Raw genomic sequence first — 11,235 nt, forward strand, 5'->3', positions numbered from 1 at the left:
TGACGTACGGATCTTCAAACTCTTTAGCCCACCTTTTAACAAATCCAAGAACACCCAAGGCTTTGTTTACGATCGATGATATATACAAGTTAAAACCCAATTTTGGATCAAAAAGCACACCAAGATCTTTTATAGCAGATATGCGCTCTAAAGGAATACCGTTTATTTTATAAGTTGCCAAAACTTTCTTTAATCTATGAAATGGCATGTGCTTACATTTAGAGCAATTGAAAACTAATAGATTTAATGAACCCCAGCTATGAAATGAGTCCAAATCGTCCTGAAGACGACCCAAACAAGGCCCGTCTGAAGGCGAATACGTGAAACAAAGTTTCACCTCATCTGCGTACATAAGAGTTTGGGAGTGCGAGATAATCTGTAGTAAGTCATTTATGAACAAGGTAAAAAGTAGTGGACCCAAATGGCTACCTTTAGGCACCCCAGAGGTGACATCAATCGATTTTGAAAGCGTATGCTTGAACAAAGCGTTTTGATACCTGCATGAAAGACATCTTGTGAGCCATATTAATAGGTGTTTAGGAAAACCCAGTAAATCTAGTTTATGGATAAGGAGCTCATGATTGACAGAGTCAAATGCTTTACTAAAATTAGTGTAGATCACGTCAGTCTGCTTATAATTTAAAAATCCATTAATTACTAAAGAAGTAAACTCAAGCAATTTGGTAGTGGTTGATCTTCTACGTACAAAACCATGCTGATAAGGTGATAATAAAGAACTGCACAGGTGTTGAAGTTGGCAGGTAATAACACTGGTCGACGGCCAAAATTTACCAGAGACGCCGATATGAAATTCGTATGTAAAATCACCCCCTGATTCCGAAAATCAAAGTTATTTTTAATTTTATGGTACCGTTTTTGAGATATTTGCAATTTACCGTTTTTGCAAAAAAAAATAAAAATGGGTCCACTTAATCATATATATCTCAAGAACGAATTAAGCAATTCCAAAACGGTTTGAAGCTTTTAAAAGGTAATAAAATTTTCTATAAGCTGTGCATACAACACTTTTTGCTAGGCCCTGTAGATTCAAAGATAACGAACAATCATTACCGATTTTTTCAATTTTTTTTGTAAAAATATAAAAAAAATTGTACTTTGCGGGGAAGGATCTCGAAAACCTTTTATTTTTTTGCAGATTTTTTTTTTCTCCCTAAGCTCTGTTATATTACAAAAAAAATAAGGTATCATCGAAGAAAATCGATGCAAAACTACGTAAGTTATAAGCGATCAAATAAAAATACCCAGGTTGCGCAATTTCAACGTATACCTCAAAACGTATGTATGGTATAAAGAAGAGTGAAATATCTAGCTATGCTCTGTTTCTATTGAGTTAAAAGTTCAATTTATGAATGAAATTACCCATATTTTTAACTTTTTTTTTAAATTTATTTATGTTTATACTATATTCTAACAATCTTTATCTTAATTTGATTTTACTATGTTGTCGAAATAATTATGTGTTCTACTTTGACGCTTATTCAGTTTAGGATCGGTTTCTCTTATGAGAAACCAGCAGTAATCACCCATCATTGCGACGTCCCAGAATCCTTGATATCGATTCTCAATTAATTTCATTTGCTGATGAAACCTTTCGCCATGTTCATCACTTTCGTCGCCAAGATTTGCCGGAAAAAAGCTCAAATGTGAGTGGAGAAAGTGAATTTTTAAAGACATATTTACGCCCATTTTCGCATAATTATTGATTAGGTCGTTCACTATCTGCTCGTAGTTAGGGCTTTTGTGTCTACCGAGAAAAGAAGCAACGACCTTTTCAAAGGATTCCCACGCTGCTGCCTCAACTGATGAGAGTAGTCCTTTGAATTGATTATTGTTGATCAACTTTCTTATTTGTGGTCCAACAAAAATACCTTCCTTTATCTTGGCTTGAGAAATATCTGGAAAAACTGTTTTCAAATAGTCGAATGCTTCGCCTTCTTTGTCCAAAGCCTTAACAAAGTTTTTAATGAGACCGAGCTTGATGTGTAAGGGTGGAAGTATGATTTTCTCTTTCTTGACAAGAGGGGTGTATTTGATGTTATCCACACCAACGGTAAACTCGACTCTTTCCGGCCAATCCTTTCTGACGTAGTGGTCCTTACGAGCTCGGCTATCCCACTTGCAGAGGAAGCAGCAGTGCTTGGTGTAGCCACTTTGTAGACCGCATAGCATTGCAACGACTTTGAGATCAGAACATATTTTCCAATCATGCTCTTCATATTTGATAAATTTGAGTATTTTTTGCATTTCCTCGTAGGTTTCCTTTGTATTTACTGCATGTGCAATCGGGATAGAAGGCTTTTTGTTACCAATATGCAATAATACAGCCTTCAAACTCAGTTTATTGCCGTCTATGAACAATCGCCACTCTTTTGAATCATATGTTTGACCAAACTCTTTGAATAAACCAGGGATGTCGTTGCAGTAGCATATACTGTCTTTCTTGGTATAGTGTTTGGAAAATGGTTCGTGACGAGTTCTACTATATGTCACCTTAACATCGGATGACACAAATTTAAATTGTTGCATACGAGAAGTGTGGATCTCGGCCTTTTCCTTGGATAGTTCCAAATCTCTTATCCAATCATTAAGTTGTGCTTGTGACAGAACGTTTCTTTCGTTTTCCATGCGAAATTCAGTACAACTTGATCCCCCGCACTCAGATGTTACTGTTGACAATGGAACTGGATCCGCAACTGCCGTTGAATGTAGTACTGGTAATGTCACTGTAGGTACGCTAGCATAGGTTACTCCTCTTGATCTTCCAACGCCAAGTACTTTTGTTTGACAAATATAACACTCTATTGAATGGCAAGTAGGTTCTCTCCATATCATTGGTGTATCAAATTTTGTTTGTTGTCCTGATTCCCACTGAATCAATTCTACTCGACACGATGTACACAAAGTGTTCGGTGTCCATGGTTTTTCAGCATTTTTAGGCTCAATTCCAAAATACTTGGAGTATAAAGTTTTGATATGATCTGAGAACACTCGTCGTCGCCTTATGATAGTATATTGGCCACACATGAAACAGAACATATCTGGATCCTTATTACACTCAAATTCTCGCGTCCTTTTACTCATTTTATTTTTTTTAATAAATCACGGTTTTGAAATTAGACTTATGAACTGAACTATCTCCGGCGAGCCTTGAAGATGTTATGAAGTTTCAAAGCGCATTAACTCATATTTATACTCGGAACAAGAATAAAATTGAAAAAATCAAATCTTACCTAGACAGAAAGGTTCCTTTTTATAACAAGCCGGGAAAAGAAAATACTACCTGTTTTAGATGTAGGCTTTAGAAATTTTCTGTGTCTTATAATTTTGAAAATCTACCTGCATACTTACCCATAACTGACGGAAATACATGTTTATAACTACATGCCTACAGCAGGTTTCGAACCCAACCACTCTTCCTTTCGATGCAACCACTCTACCTACTATAATACAATTCGAGTATTAAAAGTACTATTTGATTTATTTAAAGAAAAAGTGTTATCATTGTTATGGTGTTATTCGTTTATCCGGATAATATCTCACTTGCACTTTATACCTTTAATATATGTATGTATGTATAGGTACATACATTGAAGTTGCGCAACCTGGGTATTTTTATTTGATCGCTTATAACTTACGTAGTTTTGCATCGATTTTCTTCGATGATAGCTTATTTTTTTTGTAATACAACAGAGCTTAGGGAGAAAAAAAATATCTGCAAAAAAATAAAAGGTTTTCGAGATCCTTCCCCGCAAAGTACAATTTTTTTTATATTTTTACAAAAAAAATTGAAAAAATCGGTAATGATTGTTCGTTATCTTTGAATGTACAGGGCCTAACAAAAAGTGTTGTATGCACAGCTTATAGAAAATTTTATTACCTTTTAAAAGCTTCAAACCGTTTTGGAATTGCTTAATTCGTTCTTGAGATATTATGATAAAGTGGACCCAATTTTTATTTTTTTTTTGCAAAAACGGTAAATTGCAAATATCTCAAAAACGGTACCATAGAATTAAAAATAACCTTGATTTTCGGAATCATAAGAATTTTATAACGGCGTTTCTGGTAAAGAGAAAAAGTTGAAATTTGTGGTCCAGTGTAATCTATTCAAAAGTTTTAGGAATAGCTGAAAGCTTAGTTATGCCCCTTTAGTTTGCAACATTTGACCTACTACCCTGTTTATGTAGAGGTATAATAAAAGACTGCTTCCAAATTGATGGAAATGACGCTGATTCTAGTGATAATTTAAACATTTTTAGGATGGGCTCAGATAAATTTTCAGCACAGTACTTTAGCAAACAACTAGGAACACCATCAGGACCCGGAGAAAATACCGGTTTCAATGCTTGAAGACTACGAAGAATAATATTATTATCAATAGCTGGATTGAGAAAGCAGTTAGAATGACCTAAATTATCGAAAACTTTTAGCTGAATAAATTGATTTAAGGAATTCTGCAAATAAGTCCGCAATAGTGTGATCAGAACTAGCATACCTGCATCCAAAAGAAAATGCAGAAGGAAATCCAGAAGTTTTCCGCTTTGAATTAACAAAACCATAAAATTTTCTCGGATTGTTGAAAAATTGGATTTTACAGCGAGCTAAGTAGCCATTATAACATTGCTGATTTAGACAATGAAAGTTAGAACGAGCGACTAAATATTTCGAAGAGGCAGCAGTTGCTCCAGATCTCCTAAAACGCTTATAAAGCTTAGATTCGATGTTTTTAAGCCTCACATGTTGTCTAGAGAGCCAAGGCGGCTAACACGGTCCAACACTAACATAACAAAGAGGGACGCAGCTGTCAAAGAAGCAATCAAGTGAGCTGTAAAATATGGAAGTTGCTGTCTCAACGTCATTGCAGGCGTAAAGATCAGACCAGTCGTGGTGAGCAATCATTTCATTAAGCTTAATGAAGTTTGCTCTATGAAAACATCGCGAGCGAGGTCTAGGTTCTACTCTTAATACACCAGTAACCAGTGGCTGGGCAATATCAAGTACTATCTCCAGCGTAGGATGTAGAGGATCCTCTGGAAGGGATAAAGGAGAAGTTTGAGTCAGAGCAGTACCCGCCAAATCATCAACAAATACCAAGTCCAGCATCTTGTTTTTGCAATTTAATACGTTGTTAACCTGTACAAGACATGTATCTAGCAGACATCGAAGAAAGTCATGCTGAGTGGTGGGAGTCAAAGAGTTTGAGTCACTAATATTAATCCAGCTTATTGCTGGCAAATTGAAGTCACCAAGAACAACTAAGCGATCTTTATCTCGCAAATGAGAGTATAAATTTTGTACGGCTGAGTTATGATGATTATAAACATTCATATCAAATCGAGGCGGAATATACGAACAACAGATAAATAGACTAAAGCTGCGGAATGAAAGTTTTACTGCTATAAATACAATATCAGACACATTTTCCAAAAGCAACATATCAGATCAAAGGCTAGAGTCAACGGCAAAAAGCACACCTCCTCCTCTAGAGTTACGATCATGCCTATAAACTACATATTTGCTTAAAAATAGCTCGGATTTAAAATTATCAGACTTTAGCCAAGTCTCCGTAAAAACGATCACTTGAGCTGTAAATGCAAAGCTACTATGAAAAAAATAATTTAATTTGGATCGTAACCCACGAACATTTTGGTAATGAATAATAAGACTGAACGAATTAGAATTCACGTCTCTTATGTTCCTACGGTATTGCCTTTTGAGTTTTTTGACTTCTTTACTGCTGGAGGTTCAATATTTGATTTTATTTTATACAGATGTACCACAGAATGTTCAGGCCAAAAAGAAAGGTCAAGTACTCTATCAACATATGCGTCAGGAACTGATATTTTAAAAGAAGAAATGTCTCTCTTATATTTGAAGTTAAATTTATAAACTTCGATATTGCTAGTAGGTGTAAGATAAAGCTTAGAGCGCACGTAATGAATAATATCAGCTTCAGTCAACGATGCATGAAGCCTGGATACAAAAACGTTCCTACGAGGCGCGACGGCAGTCACTTCTCTAGGAGCAACAGGTTGGATTCCAGATGTTGTAAACGAAGACACTGTCAGTTGAGAGGCTGCGGGCACGTTAACAATTTTAGGATCATAAGCCGCAGATATCGATGCTATTTCATTGGAGGTAGCGGCAACACTTGTAACATTAGAGGCTAAGAAAGAAGAGCGAGTAGATGTAGTTGTTGGAGTTTGAGAAATAAGCGGCGAGCCTAATGAGATTGTCGTAGGTATCAATGAAATTTGGTTGGAGGTAGCGGCAGCGCTAATGTCACTAGAGACTAACAAAGTGTCCGTAGATCTAGTTGGCGGAATTACAGCAGGAGTTTCCTTAGCAATATCTGTCGCGGGAGTATTCAAACCAGTCAGCGAAATAGATTCCACAGGCGTAAGAGGAGAACTTTGCACCATACTTGATAATATATAAGAACTTGGCTGAATTTCTAAATTGCACTTCTTTCGTTTCGGCGATTCGGAGATTTTAAAGTGAGCTTCCATGGTCTTAAATTTTTCTTGAAGATCGCGAAATCCAATAAAAATATTATTAAACTCCTTCTGAGTTTGCCACATAAAAGCACGCATATTGTTTTCTATGGTGCGGCAATCAATGCAAGTCCAATTTAGTCCAATTTTATTAGTTACCAGCGGTACCCCGGTGTGCTTCTCTACACCAAATATTGAGAAATATTGAAAAATGAATGAAAAATCCTGGAATTTTTCTATATGAAATGTTTTTTTGTTTACTATATTGCAGCCATGTTTATACTTGACTTAATTTATCCGAAGAAAAAATAAACACGGCACATCATAGCAAACAATTTTTCACTATGTTTTCGATTTTTCTTGTATCTGCTGTTGTACCATATACGTGGTTCATGTGACAGACATAAACTGTCATATATCATGAACCGCTGGACCGAATTCGGGCACACTTCAAATAACCCATCTGCATCATAGTCCAAATATACCGTTTAAATTTGGTAGAATTCGTGCACTTAGTTTTTATATAAGATGGGAGGTGCCACGCCCCTTTTCCAATACCGTACATTTTTCTCCATGAGTATGGAATTATCTCATATGTCTCTATACCAATTTCCAGCAATCTACCACAAATATTTCAAGAGATATACCAAATGAAAACTTTTGTTAGGATGGGTGGCGCCACGCCCCCTTTTCCGAATTCGGGGAAACTTCACATAAACCATCTGCATGATAGCCTGAATATGCCGTATAAATTTGATTGAATTCGGTGAAGCCGTTATCAAGTTATAAGCTCACACCAAAAACGTGTACTTATTTTTATACATAAGATACATATGCCACGCCCCCTTTTCCAAATTTGGGCAAACTCCACATAAAATATCTGCATGATGGCCCGAATATGCTATATAAATTTGGTTGAATTCGGTGAAGCCGTTCTCAAGTTATAAGCTAACTCACTAATTTTTATATATAAAATAGAGGCGCCACGCCCCCTTTTCCGAATTCGGGCAAACTTCGCATAAACCATCTGAATGATAGATCGAATATGCCACATAAATTTGGTTGAATTCGGTGAAGCCGTTCTCAAGTTATGAGGTCACACCAAAAACGTGCACTTATTTTTATATATAAGAAGATTAGATCCACAACACGTCCACCAATATATGCCATGCCGGCGCAGGTGACGTGAGCCATATTACCACAAAGCCAACCCCTGACGTATGTATCACCTCGCGAAATCCAGAGCGGTCAGCGAACAGTAAACCAGAGTATGAAAAAGCACACAAAGATCAGCAAATAGCAACAACTGTTGCACAGTTTATGTAAATTTTTTATAGACTGCTATTACCACACTTTTAAATGAGTAAATCACATTAAAAAGTCACTGTCTTTATCATTTATGAATGTGGTTAAAAGTAAATTATTAGTAATGTATTTATGAATGATTAATGAGGCTTCAAACGAATCGAAAAAGATTTAATAAACGCAGCGCACACAGGAACACGACCACGCTACTTGACAGCTAAACAATTAATGCTGTCAACTGTTGGGTCCAACAGTTACGTCTTAGAAACGGTATGATACATCAAATGCCAAACAAACAGCTGATATTTGTAAACAAGCGAAATTAAATAAAAGAGCACAAAAATAAAAAAATTTACTAAGCCAAAAATATGTACATACATACATATGAACCATGATTCAATAATACAAGGTTGTGTAATTTGTGACAGCTAAAATTTGACACTCCTTTATCTAGATTTGTATTTTGGAAGTAGGAGAAAGGGGAAGAATGTGATCGCCTTTTGCGAAAACGGTAGTAGAAAGGTACTACAAAAAGTACGCAAAATATACAATTAGAAGTAAAGGCGTATTATTAATTCTATGCGAATTTGCAATATATTTGGTGTTATAATGGAAATACTAAACANATTAAGTTATTCATCATTTCCTGAACCGACCGTTCAGCTATGCAAAAACGAAAACTGCAGATCAAAAGAACTTTTTATGCTCATTTCAACCATGCGAAAATTATTTAGTGCAAGTAAAAAAATCAAGACGTTCTAGAAGGTTAAAGTTCAGTTTTAAAATTTTTTAAATGTTAATATCTTAGGAACTGTAGGTATAACCGATAACAAAAACTATTGACGCCACCATAGAGATTATTAATTTGTCTTTCAGCTGGTGTACATAATTTATAGCTTCTTGTATTTTTAAACTAAAACCACTAAAAAACGAAGAAATGTTATTTTTTCATGAAATAATCTTTTTTTGAAAAAAAACTGCATGATTAATGGTAAACAAATTTATATTATTTAGAAAGTACAAGTTATTATCTTTAATTCGATATTACATATTTTATCATGATGTACTTTCGGTTTCAACAATTCAGTGATAATAAAAAATACAAATAAGCAAAGCAAATAAACAATAAAATAAATTTGGTATCGTTGTAATCAGCGTAAAAAGTTCTATCCATCGGCATTTTTGGTTATTTTATAGCTAAACGGTCACTATTCTACACTTGTTCTAGAAAATTACGCAAACGAAGGTGATGCCAACGAATATTTAGAATGACGAATTTTTGGTTTTACTACTAATATCACTAGAAACTGTAGAGTAAGCAACATTCTGCACAAGTAAAAGAGCCGATTTCATGTGTAGGAGCGAGAAGACTGTTTTATTACAAAACCTTTCTATTATTGAATCATGCATATGAACATTAAAGCCTCTCGACTTAAGCTACTATTCCATACGAACACAGATATGTACATTAAAGTGGTCCAAAAATGTATTTAAAAAAATAAGGTCGGATTTTTATTGCCGGCACCCCCTAGGTTTGTTCTATATCGAAAAAAATATACACCAATTTTTTTATTTTGAAATCAAAAAATATTTAGGGGGTGCTCAAAGCGCTCAAAGTTTTCCATGTATTTTATATGGGGGAAAACAACTTTTCGTAAATAATAGTGAATTCTTGAAAATCAACAGTTTTCGATCGGAAAACTTTTCTTATATTCAGGAGATTCCCAGTAATAATACGCAATTGACTCTTTAACCATTTTTTCATAGAAACTATATTTTATAGGTCCTCCAAAACCCCTAGAAAATGCAATGGAAAAATCTTTAATCATAAAAAAAGGTTAAATAAACAAGTGCATATTAATACTGGAAGTCTCCTGAAGAGAACCACAGTTTTCCGATTGAAAAATATTGATTTTTAAGAGTTTTATACCATTTCTACGAAAAATGGTTTTTTCTCCATATAAAATACATGGAAAACTTTGAGCGCTTTGAGCACCCCCTAAATGTTTTTTGATTTCAAAATAAAAATAGGGGTAAATTTTTTTCGATATAGAACAATTCTAGGGGGTGCCGGCATTAAAATTCCAACATAATTGTTCTTCTTCATATTTGGCGGTGTAACCGCTTAAGCGATTTTGGCCAAGTTCAACAAAGCACGCCAGTCGACATATACAGCTTACAAATTANGTGTTCAGCACGAAAAATCCGTTCAGAAACACCAGGTCCCGTCTTATTCGCAGAAAAAAAGTTGAAATTTGTAGACCAGTGTTATGTATCGCGTGTAGGGAAGTCAACTCGCGGGAAATTCCCTCCATTTGCAGGGAATTTCGGTTCAAGTAGCAGGCGGTGATTGGACAGTTTATTGCGGAGAATCGACTAGGTTAGGGATGCACAGCAGAGGTGCACGCAGTCGACGTCGCGGGCAAACTGCGAAAACGCGAGCGTGCTAGGCGAGGTGAAGTGAGCTGTACGGAGATGGCATCGTATACACACTACACACTTATGTTCAAGTAAAAATGCGTGTATGTATGTATACTTTTGCGACAACTGAGCCAGTTGAAACAAAAGCGCCAAGTTTTTATTATCATGTTTAATAATTTTTTTGATTCAGTAAAAAATTTATATACATATCCCTTTCCTCACGTTTTATTAATAAATTAATTTCAATACATTTGTAACAACGCAAAACATATTTATTTTACATATTCCTCACATTTTATTCAGTAAATGAATTCCATCTTAATGTAGAATATTAGTGAATAGTGTATGCGGTGACAGGTAATAAGGTCAATGGAAAACAGGTCAATTGACTTTATTTCCCACCCTGGTGCGAAATAAAGTCAATTGACATTATTACCTTTTCAAAAGCGAAATAAAATCAATTGACCTTATTTCTCTTTCAAACATTAAATTTGCTTAGCTTCGCGGCGGCCCGCGTACCCCGCGCACCCTGCGCGCACACCACGTCACGCTACGCCGCGGCCCCCCGGCCCCCCCTTCCCCGTCTCCCGACGTGCTGTAACGCAGGCAGATTTATTTTTTGTATACGTTGAAATAAAATTTTTATATATTTTAAACATCGAGGGCTTATATTCAATAATACCCCCACACACACACTGCACACTTTTCACAAAGATGAGATTCTGATTACCTGCTTCAAAAAATGGGCACCATGGCATATCTAGTAATTAATCATCGACGAAAATCACATTACCTAAGATAAATGAACATAAATTAGGGACAAATCTCGAACCAGACAGAACGAAAAATGACACTGAAGATGGCACAACGCCGAAACCGGTTTGTCTGCAAACCAAACTTGACAAGGGATGACGGAAATTCGTTCCAAAATAAATCATCTTACCACCCTGTCGGAAAAATCAACCAACACCAACACACAATTGACCTTATTTCCGTT

At 35.7% G+C, this 11,235-nt stretch overlaps 1 protein-coding gene across 1 annotated transcript; it reads right to left on the bottom strand.

Moving 5' to 3' along the window:
• Positions 1-1,468: 1,468 nt before the first annotated feature.
• On the bottom strand, positions 1,469-3,633 carry LOC108362879 (uncharacterized). Its single transcript, XM_017616032.1, has 2 exons — positions 1,842-3,633; positions 1,469-1,791 (listed from the first exon to the last, which is right to left on the bottom strand). Coding segments are annotated over exons 1-2 (1,263 nt in total). The 5' UTR covers positions 3,103-3,633; the 3' UTR covers positions 1,469-1,789.
• Between the last annotated feature and the right edge of the window lie 7,602 nt (positions 3,634-11,235).

The sequence above is a fragment of the Rhagoletis zephyria genome, unplaced genomic scaffold, assembly GCF_001687245.7.
Source record: "Rhagoletis zephyria isolate East Lansing unplaced genomic scaffold, Rhagoletis_zephyria_1.1 Rzeph_scaffold_01133, whole genome shotgun sequence".
NCBI classification, from domain to species: Eukaryota; Metazoa; Arthropoda; class Insecta; order Diptera; family Tephritidae; genus Rhagoletis; species Rhagoletis zephyria.

Bases quoted from the DNA above. Each gene is read 5' to 3' on its own strand.
- LOC108362879 (XM_017616032.1), bottom strand. From the start codon at position 3,102: ATGAGTAAAAGGACGCGAGAATTTGAGTGTAATAAGGATCCAGATATG.